Source organism: Rhinatrema bivittatum, chromosome 4, assembly GCF_901001135.1.
Source record: "Rhinatrema bivittatum chromosome 4, aRhiBiv1.1, whole genome shotgun sequence".
NCBI lineage: Eukaryota > Metazoa > Chordata > Amphibia > Gymnophiona > Rhinatrematidae > Rhinatrema > Rhinatrema bivittatum.
Window position 1 is genome coordinate 293887081 of NC_042618.1, and position 14358 is coordinate 293901438.

General features: G+C 47.2%; 1 protein-coding gene across 4 annotated transcripts in view; it reads left to right on the top strand.

Moving 5' to 3' along the window:
• Positions 1 to 14358, top strand: part of LOC115090736 — a 161363-nt gene that overhangs the window by 117805 nt on the left and 29200 nt on the right. For all 4 annotated transcript variants that reach the window (XM_029600198.1, XM_029600201.1, XM_029600200.1 and 1 more), the window contains one exon: positions 6302 to 6389. In XM_029600198.1, the coding sequence (XP_029456058.1) occupies positions 6302 to 6389 (88 nt within the window). The remainder of the gene's footprint in view (positions 1 to 6301; positions 6390 to 14358) is intronic.

Consider the following 14358-nt stretch of genomic DNA (forward strand, 5'->3'; position numbering starts at 1 on the left):
CAATAAAATGGTTTGAGTCATACCTTAAAAACAGATGTTTCCAAGTACAAATTAAAAATACACTTTCTGACAAAGTCACACTGCTAACTGGTGTCCCACAGGGATCGGCCCTATCGGCAACACTCTTTAACATTTATCTCCTCCCGGTATGTCACCTACTAGCAGGACTTGGAATCATACCCTACTTATACGCAGACGATATACAGCTACTGCTACCAATTGTAAACACCATTGAAGAAACAATGAAACTTGCTAATATGTATCTTGAGATAATTAAACAGCTCTTAAATCAGATGGAACTGGTAATAAACATCGACAAAACGGAATTCCTACACCTTGAACGTAAAAACATATACCACATCCAACCAACACTCACAACTAAAAATAACCAAACTATTAAGCTAGCAACTAAAGTACGAAATCTAGGAGTAATAATTGATCCTGAGCTAAACATGAAACAACACATCTCCTTGAAAATAAAGGAAGGATATGCGAAACTAATGATCCTAAGACGAATTAAACCTCTACTAACACTAAACAATTTCCACACAGTTTTGCAGGCAATGATATTTGCAAGTACAGACTACTGCAACTCCCTACTTTTAGGACTACCACAATCCACAATTCGGCCACTACAAATATTACAAAATTCAGCTGCTAGAATTTTGACTGGCAAAAAAAAGAATGATCACAATACAGGAACGCTTGCCGATTTACACTGGCTCCCAAATGAACAAAGAATTCAATATAAGGCTTTATGCATAATACATAAACTAATCCACGATTAAAAAGCTGACTGGCTTAACACTGCTCTGTGCGTACATGTCCCACAAAGAAACCTAAGATCTGCTAATAAGGCTCTACTAACTGTTCCCTCTGTCAAAACAGCACGCCTCACGCAAATTAGGGAGAGAGGAGAGCACTATCACTGGCTGGCCCCGTGCTATGGAACACCATGCCACTCGAAATAAGGCTGCAGAGAAACTTCAAAAGATTCAAATCCAATCTGAAAACCTGGCTATTTAAACAAGCTTTTTATAAAGATAAAGAGAAGGAAAAAAACAGTTGAGTGATTAGGATGCACTAAACTAGAAATTGTTATTTGTAACCTACAAATGCACATTAAGGTTAAATTCTTTCTGTCTAATATGCTCCCTACAGACAAGCTTAATGTACACACATAGTTTATTGAAGTGAATTGTTACCGCACTATAATGGCACATGATTAATTGTAATCTATACCACTTACTTTATTCATTATCGTGCCTTGCTGTAAACCGTTGTGATGGTTATCTAACTTAACGACGGTATAGAAGAGCTTTTAAATAAAAATAAATAAATAAATATCCACAATGAATATGCATGAAATAGATTTGTATTCATTGCCTCCAGTGCATGCAAATCTACCACATGCATATTCATTGTAGATAATCTGAAAACCTGACTGACTAGGTATGTCCTAAGTAGTGGGTTGAGAACCCCTGTGAGGTGGGAACTGTATGGTGGAAGCTTATTATATTCTATCAGGTCAATACAGTAAAGTGCGGCCGCGGTTACCCTGCTTCTAACCCGCTTTCTACTCACAATTTGGCCGCGTTAGTCCAACCCGCGATTCACTATCCCCTTTAACCCATTCTTACCGCCTCTTTAAATCAACGGGAAACCCCTTCCGCCCGCGGCATGTATATGAGATGTAAACGATTGGATTAGCTATTCCCTCCCATACAGTAACGCGCGCCCCGATTATCGCTTTTTGAACCTGCAGTTTTGCCGCGCTTTTAACCTGCTAACTTACCGCCTACCCTTACCCCTGCGTTAGAGGCAGGGGTAAGGGTAGGCAGCAAACTTTCCCCCAACCCTCGCTCACCTGCCCTGACCGCGTCCATGGGTGCCGGTCTCCGGGGCAGCCCAGTCCTCTCTACCCTCCTACCGAAGCAACGAAAAAGGAGAAAAGCGAAACGACATGTGAAGTGTAACTTACTTTTCTTGCAGCCCTCCTCCGGAGACGGACCGCGGCTCCCCTGCCTCCCGGGGGCAGCCGGCGGCGAAAGCGGCCCCCGCCGGTCCATCTCCGGAGGAGGGCTGCAAGAAAAGTAAGTTACATTTTACATGTCGAGTCGCGAGGGCATTTCAAACGTCATTTGAAATGACATTTGAAATGACAGGTACCAGCGCACCCAGGATACTGTATAGGCGCTGTATATAAGCGCCTATTCAGTAAAATGGATTGTGCTTCATGGACGCGTGTTGGAAGCGGCTTGAATTTGCATGCGATTTTAATACAGTATCGAGCGGTAGGTGAGCTGGACTGTGCGTGCGGCAAACACGGGTGCGCCCGGCACTAACACAGCTCTTCCTACCGCTCCTTACTGTATCGGCCTGTATGTATTTATGCCCTGATAATACATACATATATTCCAATATGCATGTGGATTTCTAATGCAGGAAAACACATAATTTACAAATTTAATAAAAGGACACGTATATATTTTACGCATGCACAAATTGTAATATATGCACATAAAAGACCTAGGTTAAATACAGAGGCATGTATTTTATAATGAATGAATGTACTCTTCTTATGAAAATACTTTTGTGTGCATACATGTAATCATTAGTTTGCCAACACTGCCACCTGTTCACCCAGACCTCCATCAATTAACCCAGATCTGGTACTTCACCCTGACACCCCCCCCCATCACTTAACCTAGACATCACACCCAAAAACTGCAAACACAAAACGAGCAATTTCACTTCTATGACTTAAAGATGAATTTTAAAAGCCTGACAGCATTAATTAGGGGATGTGCGAATAAGTCAAGCTCATGGGCACCAAGTGGATTTTAAAAACCAGCAAGAAACATGCGTATCTCCTGCATCGTGCATGTCTCAGAAGTTTTAAAAAGGAATGGGGTGTGGGTGCACTTTGGGCAGGGGCATTTCAGGGCATGGACCAGGGATGTTCACATAAATTTCTGTGTGATCCAGTGCACACCAAGGCCCCCTGCCGCGTAACTTTGGTTCTGCTATGGATGACTTGTAAGTTAAAAAAAAAATTAAGAAAAATAGGGAGATCTGTGAGATTTTAAGGGTTGGGCTAAATGAGAGGAGTGAAGGCTATCAAATGGGGGGGGGGGGGGGGGGGCGGTTGGAGGACCTTTGGTGGTTTCAGTCGGCCAATCTTTTCCGCGGAATGAACCTCGAGGTCCCGGAATGGGTGGGAATTGGCAAAGACCGTGATGCAGCTCATCCGGAGACGTTGGGGGTCTCCTCACATGGATTTGATGGCAACTCATCAGAATACTAAAGCAGTTCGCTTCTTTAGTTAAAGGAGACAGCCCGGTGCCGAAGGCGTCGATGCGCTACTTCAGCCTTGGCCTCAGGGGGCTTTACTTTGTGTTCCCTCCTTGGCCCCTAGTGGGCAGGGTGTTGCGTCGCATCAAGACACATCATGGAGAAGTGATTCTGGTTGCGCCGGAGTGGCATCGGTATCCGTGGTTTGTGGATCTCATCAATATGGCAGTGGACGGTCCGATTCATTTGGGACATCTCAAGGGCCTTCTTTGCAAGGGTCCCATATTTTCCGACCAGGTCGATCACTGTTGTCTAGCGGCTTGGCTTTTGAGAGGCAGAGTTAAGGAGTAAAGGATATCCGGAGTCTTTCATCACCACTTTGTTGCAGGCCAGGAGGCAATTTACTAATTTGGCTTATGTTAGACTCTGGCTGGTGTTTGAGTCCTGGTGTACTGCTCATGGTATTAACACCCTTCGGTCCTACATTCTCGATATTTTGTCTTTTCTGCAGGAAGATTTTGCTAAGGGTCTATCTCTGAGTTCCCGTAGAGTTCGTGGCAGCCTTGGGCTGTCTACAGGGTAAAGTTGACGATTACGCTTATCCAGATGTGATAAGGTTCCTCAGAGGAACAAGGAATTTGAGGCCTCCAGTTAGTAGAGTGTGTCATCCTGGAACTTGAATCTCATTCTACGGGGTCTTTGTTCAGCGCCATTTGAGCCTTTGCGGAGGGCGACACTGAAGGACTTGACTCTCAAGGTGGTTTTTCTTGTAGCGATATGCTCGGCTAGGCAGATTTTGGAATTACAAGCTTTGTCCTGTCGGGATCCATTCCTCCAGATTTCAGACTCAGGGTCTCGTTGAGGATGGTGCCTTCCTTTTTACCTAAGGTGGTTTCCGCATTTCATGTGAACCAGACGGTGGAGCTTCCCGCTTTTCCAGAAGGGAGGCGTCTGCTCCCCTTGCGAGAGAACTCAAGAGATTAGATGTTCGTTGAGCTCTTTTGCGCTATCTGGAAGTGACTAATGTATTGTGGAGTGGCGTGAGACGAGGTTCTAAAGCTTCAAAGGCTACTATAGCAAGCTGGTTGAAGGAAGCTATTGCCAAGGCAAGAAAGTGCAGTCAGGAACTTCCTTATATCGTAGCTCAATCAGGGCGCGCCGCGGAACCCGGTCCTGCCCTCGGCCCTACAAGTCTCGGGGCAGGCCGTGCGCATGGGCATGGCTAGCATGGAGGAATATGCCAAGGCCTCACGCCGGTGGTTGCTAGTCCAGCTAGGCCGCCGCAGACTGCCGGGGCCCAGCTGGACTAGCAACCACAATGAAGGAGGTCGTCCCGGGACCCGCTGAGGAACTATGCAAGTGAGTGGTCCCGTGCGCAGGACGGCCACGGGCGGGGCGCATAACAGAACCTTCATTTTCAGTTTTTATTCTTTTTTTCTGGGTTTTTATCAGGGTTTTTTATGACAGGAACAAAGACAGAAGAAAATAATTTTAAAGTGACTCATAAAACAGTATCGAGATTATTTTGGTTGATAGAAACCAGGACAATAAAATATTAAACAGATGCTTCTGCTGGACAGAGCCTGCTTCAAACTCATTTGAGGCACCAGACAGCTAGCACTTTGGTTGTTTGGGAGGGGGTGAGGAACCAGGATTGGCATGGGCGGCACAGAAGGGTAAGCGTTTTCACTGGTAGGGAATGGGAATGAAACACAGCATGCACTTTGGCCCTTCATTGGCTTCCAGCAGTGGCTGGAGGCCTTGAAACACTGTATCTGCAACTATGGAGCAACTTTTTAATCAGCCTAAAATTTGGGTGAATATCTGTTTATACTGATTGTCATCTTTGGAAAAGTCCAGGAATTTATAGGTGAAAATTGGTTTAAACAGAAAACAAAGACCCCTATTTACCCCATACTGGAAGTGAGTTGGTAGTGGACAGGTAGAATTCAGTGCCATCAGTGTATGAGCCCAAGAGATGAGGTCTTTTAAGTGAGTCTCAGAAAATATAAACTGTTTTGGAACGGACGGGGTATTCTGTGCTATCATTTATTTATTTATTTATTTATTTTTATATACCAGTGTTCAATCTGGAATATCACATCGGTTTACATTGTAACTTGGTTTTAGTAAGGGGGGGGCCTTCCTATTTTACATTATAACTTCAAGACTGCTTATTTAACATTTTAAATTCAGATTCAGAGAGAGTGCATACAGTAACAATTAATCGGAAATGAGAACAATATGTCTATAGCATATCGTATGATATCACATGATTAAGTCTAACAGTAGCTTTATCAGAAACGGTAATAAACGGGAACAACGTTATGTCCAATAGGTTGTGTTGTATCTTGTAATGCAACAGCATAAATAATGTTATCTACAGTGGTTGGGATATAACTAAGATGGGTTACAGCGAAGCGTTCTATTAGGGTATTTTATAGAATAAAAACATAAATAATATAGATTACAGTGGTTAGGCAATGACTTCAATGAATGTCCGTGTAGCGGAGGAAATTTGTTTTTAGTGCCTGGTAAAGGGTGGCATGGAGAGTATCATAATTTGACAATGATTAGTAAAGATGTCAGTAGATTGGATTAGTGTTATATATAATGAGAAAATGTGATAAAATAAACATAGCGAGCAGTTTCAGAGGGGAAGAGGTTTTTGATGGATGAGGGGGGCGTCTTAGAGTAGGTGAGGAGGGAGGAGCTGGAGGGGGGAGGGGGAAGGGGAGGGAGACAGGGGGGTCTGCGGGGAGCAAGAAGTACTTCTTAGAGGGGAGGGTGTGGCCTACTCATGTGTGGCCTACAACTGTGTACTCATGGCTGTGTACTCATGTGTGGCCTACAACTGATTCCAGAGTTCAGCCCTCTGTAACTGGCCACAGTTTGGTTTGATCTGTTAACTGATTTAACCAATGTATTCAGTACATATGTAGTTTTGTGATATATTATGGTATTGTCCAATCTGAAGGATTCTAAAATTGTTCCCTTTTATTTACAGGTTAGAAATGGAGATTCACACAGGCTTCCTCCGGTCCCCGGTTCCAGCTACAGAAAGCGTAATGTGTGAAATTATCAAGGCAGAATTGGTAAACAAATGTTTGGTTTGACCTTCATTATACCATACAGTGCCACAACATACTATCCAACCGACCGGTGACTTTGTGATGTGAATCTATAACCTTTTGACTCCAAAACAGGAACTCTACACCGCTTAGCAAAACGAGCAGATCCCCAAACAGCTTGAAAGAAAATCTTTATATGCTTTAGCCTGGCTAAATCGCTCCCCTTGTCAATTCACTCTGTCACATACCTGATACTCTATGCACCTGTAATAATGTAGGATGGAAACATCCATGGACACTGCTCTGTATAAAATGTCCTAATGCCTCTGTATCCCTCCATGGTGAGACCGCACCTTGAATACTGTGTACAGTTCTGGTCACCGCATCTCAAAAAAGATATAGTTGCGATGGAGAAGGTACAGAGAAGGGCGACCAAAATGATAAAGGGGATGGAACAGCTCCCCTATGAGGAAAGACTAAAGAGGTTAGGGCTGTTCAGCTTGGAGAAGAGACGGCTGAGGGGGGATATGATAGAGGTGATTAAAATCATGAGAGGTCTAGAATGGGAAATGAGAATCGACTATTTACTCTTTTGGATAATAGAAGGACTAGGGGGCACTCCATGAAGTTAGCATGTAGTACATTTAAAACTAATCAGAGAAAGTTCTTTTTCATCAACGCACAATTAAACTCTGGAATTGGTTGCCAGGGGATGTGGTAAGTGCAGATAGAGTACCTGGGTTTAAAAAAGGTTTGGATAAGTTCTTGGAGGAGAAGTCTATTACCTGCTATTAATTAAGTTGATTTAGAAAATAGCCACTGCTATTACTTGCGTCAATAGCATGGAATAGACTTAGTTTTTGGGTACTTGCCAGGTACTTGTAGCCCGGAGGCCAGGTCCTGACGCTGGGGCCTAGGCCAGGGCCCAGGCCTAATACTGCAACCCAGCCCGGAGGCTGGATTCCAATGCCGGGGCCTCAGCCAGGAGGCTGGGTCCCGATGTCTGGTCCTCAGCCTAGGGTCAGGCCCAGGCCTTGGAGCCTAGGTCTGGGAGTTCCTCTTCAGGCAGCTTTTTCTTTCTTCGGCCTGAGGCACAATGACGCCATCCACTGAGGTTGTGTCAGAGTTAATTAACTCCAGCACATTCACCCCAGCAGATGGAATAAATGGAAAACAAATCTGAGGATTTCATTATGCCTATGTATAAATCCATGGTGCGACCACATCTTGAGAATTATATAGTTCTGGTTGTCCTTTCTCTAAAAAGAAACAGTGGAATTAGAAAACGTACAGAGAAGGGTGACCAAAATGATAAAAGGGATGACTTGGCTTACTTTATAGCTGCTAGAATCACTAGACAGCTGTCACAGGTCTGGGGGTGGTGGTGGCATGGCCTCTCTTTCCTGCCTGTGTGTTCCAGAAGAAGAAGGGATGTGGGTGAGCAGGAATGAGAGGCCATGTTGTCACTGTCTGAAGTAGTTGTAGAAGAGGGGATGTGGGTGAGCAGGAAGGAGAGGCCATGTTCCTATCAGAAGTAGCACAGCCCCTGCTGTAGGCAGTAGCAAAATGTCCCCAGGCCAAAGCAGGTTCTGAAGCAGCTGGAGGAGCAGCATCAGCATGGGTAGGAAGAGGAGCAGCTTAGCCCAAAGGAGCAGGAGGGAACAGTATGCCACTGGTGGACAGGAGCAGGAGGCAGAGCAGTGTCAGAGCCTGTGGCCTCAAAAAAAGTAGAAGAGTCCATTAGAAGAGATGAAATAGGAGGCTGCAGCTGCCACTTTTGCTTTCTGGAGGGGCAAGTGAGGGAAAAATGCTCTCATACAGATATTCAGTCATTCACACACACATGTTCTTTCTCTCACATGTGCAGACACACTTGCTCTCTCACTCACACAAGTTCTCTCACACACATGCTCTCTAACATACATGCATACACATGCATGTGCACATGTTCTTTCACCCCCAAATACTTTAACTCACTTTAGAGTCTGTGTGGGTGAAGGAGTATGTGTGTGTGTTAGAGAACATATGTGTGAGAGAACTTGTATGTGAGTGAGCCTGTGTGTGTATGCATGTGAGTAAAATAAGTGTGTTTGAGAAATCGCATGTGTATGATTGAACACGTGTGAGAGAGAGCATGTGGGAGAAAGTTTGTGAGCAACAACCCTCCTCCTGCTAATCCACAACAATCTCAGGGCACCTGAAAATGAAAAATTCCCAAGTATGGAGGTAAGGGGATTACCTTTATTAGTTTTAATTATTGGTTATTTGATATGTGTGCTGTTTTAAAATATTTTACTAACATTTGGAAAAATTTTATACAAGTCTTTAATTATTGAATGTTATTCTATTCATCAAATTTTTTAAATATTTGGTTTTTTTATTAGCATAGTTTTACTACTGTTGATTTTATATTTCTTAATTTTATTTGATGTTTTATAAGGAATGGTGATGTTTCCATTTTTGCATTATAGCACTGAATACAGAGTTTGGCTTGTTGTTTCCATTTCACTTTTTGTCTGCACATTTCTGTTTATACTTTTTGGTCTCTATTTTGCTTTTAGTGAGGGTCTCTCTGTGTTCTGAATCTGTGACCAAGCTGAAGTATTCTGCTAGAGTTTAGGTTCTGCGATTGGATCTATAACAGCTTGGTTTTTTTCTGATTTCCTAATAGAAAGTGTATTGGTGTTGTGGTCTTTGTGTAAAATTTATAGTGTTGCCTTTTCGTAGGTTTGTTGCTGTTTAAGTGCTGGCAATTAGTGCTCTTTTGATATGGAAGATTTATTAAATTGGTTTACTCATGGCTTTCAGAGGGCAAACCAGCATCTAATATGTGATAAAATTGACCTAATATCATATGGGCTCCATGGGGGTAATATAAATATTCAGCCACTGGCTGACATGCAAAGTTAGCCAGATAAAATTATCTGGCTAACTATGGTGGGATATTTAGTAGCAGAGCCACATCATTTAATATTCATGACTATCTTAAAGTTAGCCGGATAAGTTATCTGGCTAAGTCCAATATTCAGAAGTAGCCAGAAAACTCGTCTGGCTAACTTAACTCCACCCTGGAACACTCCTGCAAAGGAAAATTAGTTTCTTACCTGATAATTTTCGTTCCTGTAGTACCAAGGATCAGTCCAGGACACCTGGGTTGTGACTCCGCACCAGTAGAGGGAGACAGAGCAAGACTTGTCGGACTTAGTCATATATGACCATGTGCCAGTCACAGCCCCTCAGTCTTACGTAATGTCAAAGTAGAAACCCTAACCAGGAAACAAAACTAGCTAGGAAAAATCCTTACTTAAACGGGGAACAATTCCAAAACCCCCTCTGGAACAGAACTCCCCAACCGGGAGAGCTAAACAAGCGATCAGGTTAGATAAACAAACGATGAGCGGACTCTCCGTTACTTCAGCGCAGCACTGCGGGCGGGATCCTGGACTGATCCTTGGTACTACAGGAACGAAAATTATCAGGTAAGAAACTAATTTTCCTTTCCCTGTACGTACCAGGATCAGTCCAGGACACCTGGGACGTACCAGAGCCAACTTACCGAGGGTGGGAAGCAGAGAGTCCCGCACAATTAAACTCTGGAATTTGTTGCCAGAGGATGTGGTTAGTGCAGTTAGTATAGCTGTGTTTAAAAAAGGATTGGATAAGTTCTTGGAGGAGAAGTCCATTACCTGCTATTAAGTTCACCTACCCTGAACCTTTAAAATGTTCAATTTGAATATTGAATATATGTACGTTTTGAATTTTTGTTGCATGATTGTAAAAAATTCATAAATAAACAATTAAAAAAAAAAAAAAAGTTCACTTAGAGAATAGCCACTGCCATTAGCAATGGTTACATGGAATAGACTTAGTTTTTGGGTACTTGCCAGGTTCTTATGGCCTGGCTTGGCCACTGTTGGAAACAGGATGCTGGGCATGATGGACCCTTGGTCTGACCCAGTATGGCATGTTCTTATGTTCTCTCTCCAAAACCCCCAGCTTCAGTAGCCTGAACATCCAACCGGTAATGTCTAATGAAGGTATGTAACGACTTCCAGGTAGCCGCCCTGCAAATCTCTTGAGGCGACACCTGAGAAGACTCCGCCCAAGACGCAGCGTGGGATCGAGTCGAGTGAGCCCTAAGACCCACGGGAACCGGTTTTCCCCGCACTAAGTACGCTGAACCAATGGCCTCCTTGAGCCAACGGGCGATCGTCGTGCGGGACGCTGCGGCCCCTTTCTTTGGACCAGAGAACAAAACAAACAGATGATCTGTCACCCGAAACGGATTAGTGACCTCTAGATAGCGAAGGAGGGACCTCCGCACATCAAGCTTCCTTAATTCCCTCGTTTTTGGGTCAGAGGACTCCCCGACCGCGAAAGCGGGAAGCACAACTGATTGATTTAAATGAAACGCCGACACGACTTTAGGCAAAAAGGAAGGGACCGTCCGCAAGGAAACTCCTGAGTCGGAAATACGCAAGAACGGTTCCCTACAGGACAGGGCCTGCAACTCCGAAACACGCCGTGCCGAGGAAATTGCCACCAGGAATACAGTCTTCAACGTGAGATCTTTAATAGTTGAGCGTTTCAAGGGCTCAAACGGTGCCGAGCATAAGGCGGAGAGAACCCAATTGAGGTTCCAGGATGGGCAGGGGTGACGCAATGGAGGACGGAGATGCTTAGCTCCCAGAAGAAAATGGGAGATATCCGGGTGAAGAGCCAGGGAGGAACCCCGGACCTTACCTCGCAAACAACCAAGCACCGCCACCTGGACCCGTAGGGAACTGCACGCCAGCCCTTTGGCCAGACCGGCCTGGAGAAACGCTAGAATATTGTATACAGAAGCGGAAGTGGGATCTAATCCAAGCTTCACGCACCATTCCTCAAAAATCACCCAGACTCGGACATACGCCAGGGATGTAGACTGCTTCCTGGACCTCAACAGCGTGGCTACCACCGTGTCTGAGTAACCTTTTCTCTTCAACCGATTCCTCTCAAAAGCCATGCCACGAGACAAAAGTGATCTGCATCCTCCAAACAGACGGGGCCCTGGCGGAGGAGGCCCGGCAACCCCTGAAGACGAAGGGGCGTATCCACCGACAACTGAACGAGATCTGCAAACCACGGACGCCGCGGCCACTCCGGTGCCACCAGGATCACCGTTGACGGGTGCAATTCTATGCGCTGGAGAATCTTGCCTATCATCGGCCACGGGGGAAACACGTACAGCAACACATCCATCGGCCAGGGAAGCACCAACGCGTCGACACCCTCTGCTCCCCTTTCTCGACGCGACTTCCTGGGACCACGAAAATCACGGGGCCTTTGCATTGTGCCACGTGGCCATCAGATCCATGTGAGGCACTCCCCACTTCTCGCAGATGTGGAGAAACGCTTCGTCCGCCAGCTCCCACTCCCCAGGGTCCAGGCGATGATGGCTGAGAAAATCCGCCTGGACGTTGTCGATTCCGGCAATGTGAGACTCTGCGATGTTGCTGAGATGTTGTTCTGACCAGGCCATCAAGAGCTGTGCCTCCTCCGCCACCAGCGGACTTCTCGTCCTGCCTTGGCGATTGATGTAGGCCACGGTGGTTGCGTTGTCCGACAACACTCGGACTGCTTTTCCCCTTACCAGCGGCAGGAAGGCTTGCAGTGCCAGACGGACCGCTCTGGTCTCTAGCCGGTTGATGGACCACTGCGCTTGAGTCGCTGACCATAGTCCTTGAACTGACTTGCCTAGGCAAACTGCTCCCCAGCCGGAGAGACTGGCATCCGTGGTCACCACCGTCCAATTGGGCACTAGCAGGGACACTCCACAGTTCAGATGATTCGAATCCAGCCACCAGTACAGGCTGGATCCCGCCTGGACCGTGAGTGGAAGCGGTAGGTGGAACTCTTCCGATACCGGCTTCCAGCGGGATAGTAAGGACGACTGCAATGGCCGCAGATGAATGAATGCCCAGGGGACCAATGCGAGCGTTGACGCCATAGAACCCAGAACCGTCAGATAATCGCAGACCCGCGGTCGTCTGAGAGACAATAACCGCCTCACTTGAGACTGTAGTTTGCACATCCATTCCTGGGATAGGAACACCTTGCCCCGTTTCATGTCGAATAAGGCTCCAAGGTATTCCAAGGCCTGGGTGGGTACCAGTTGACTCTTGTTGAAGTTGACGACCCAGCCTAGAGACTGCAAGAGCTGCAGGAACCTGGCCACTGCCAGCCGACACTGACCCTCGGACTTTGCCCGAATCAACCAATCGTCCAGGTAAGGATGAACCAGGAATCCTTCTCGGCAGAGCTGCGCCGCCACCACTACCATCACTTTCGTGAATGTACGAGGAGCCGTTGCGAGACCAAACGGGAGCGCCCGGAACTGGTAATGCCGTCCCAGGATGCAGAACCTGAGGAACCTTTGAAACGACGGCTGAATGCCCACGTGAAGGTACGCTTCCGTAAGATCTAGGGAGGCCAGGAATTCGCCTGGACGTACCGAGGCGATTACCGATCGAATTGTCTCCATTTTGAAGTGAGGGACGCGAAGGCATCTGTTTACCCCTTTCAGATCCAAGATTGGTCTTGACGTGCCGTCTTTCTTTGGAACGATGAAGTAAATGGAGTAATGGCCCTTGCCTTGCTGATTGGCCGGGACGGGGGGAATAGCTCCCAAGCTTTCCAAGCGCCGGATGGTTTCTAGCACTGCCGCCTTCTTCTCGGGGGCCTTGCAGGGCGAAACCAGAAACTTGTCTGCTGGGGGGTGAGCAAAATCTAATGCGTAGCCGTGTCTTATCACGTTGAGGACCCACGACCCATTCCTCACAAAATAACGATAACCGCGCCCCGACGTTTGGAACGACGGCTTGGAGCTGCCACGAGGGATGGGCCAACCGCATCTCGTTGCGAAGCCTTGGACCCCGTGCCCGACGGGGCTCCCCCTTGTCTACCGAAACGTTTCCCACGAAAGGACTGCTGCCACTGAGGGGGTCGGGAGGAAGACGACCTATACGAGGGGCCGGTAGACCTTTGAGGATGCGACTTCCTGGGACCACGAAAACGGGACCTGCCAGGAAACGAGGACCGCGCCCTGGATCTGTCCTCGGGCAGCTTAAAAGCCCTGTTCTCCCCCAGAGAAATCATTAAATCATCCAACTCCTTGCCAAACAACAACTTTCCCTTAAATGGCAGCACCCCGAGGTGAGCCTTGGAGGATCCATTCGCTGCCCAGTTGCGCAGCCACAGGAGGCGGCGTGCCGAGATGGCCGCCACCATGGACCTAGCCGACGTACGCAGCAGATCGTGGAGAGCATCTGCTCCATATGCTATTGCCGCCTCCAATCGATCCACCTGCGATGCCTCCTCCGCTGACAGACCAGCATTCGCCTGAAGGACCTGGGCCCAGTGCAGGCTAGCTCGCATAGCGAAGTTAGTGCAGATGGCGGCCCGAACCTCCAGGGCGGACACTTCAAAAATCTTTTTAAGTTGCACTTCCAGCTTCCTGTCCTGTATGTCCCTGAGAGCCGTAGCTCCCGTGACCGGGATGGTAGACCTCTTCGTCACCGCTGAAACCGCCGAATCCAACTTCGGGAGTCGGAGAAGCTCCAGCGCATCCTCCGGTAGCGGGTAGAGCTTGTCCATGGCCTTGCTGACCTTCAATCCTAACTCCGGAGTATCCCATTCCCTGAACAAGATATCCGTTGACGAAAAGTGAAAAGGAAAAGCAACTGCGGGCCCCGTGAGACCTAACAGGACCGGATCCATGTTGGCCTCTTTTCGAACAACCACCGGCGGGGCCTCTATTCCCAGCTCCTGGAGAATGGCCGGAATTAGTGGGGACAGTTCCTCCCTGCGAAACAGCCGAACCACCTTGGGGTCATCCCCTTCCACGGCCTGCGCTCCTTTGCCCGCGCTGGGCTGGGCGGAACCGTCCGCTGCCTCCTCCTCGGCCCCCCTCGGGGGCTCCTCGGGGGAATCCGTGTCGACCACCGAAGAAGAT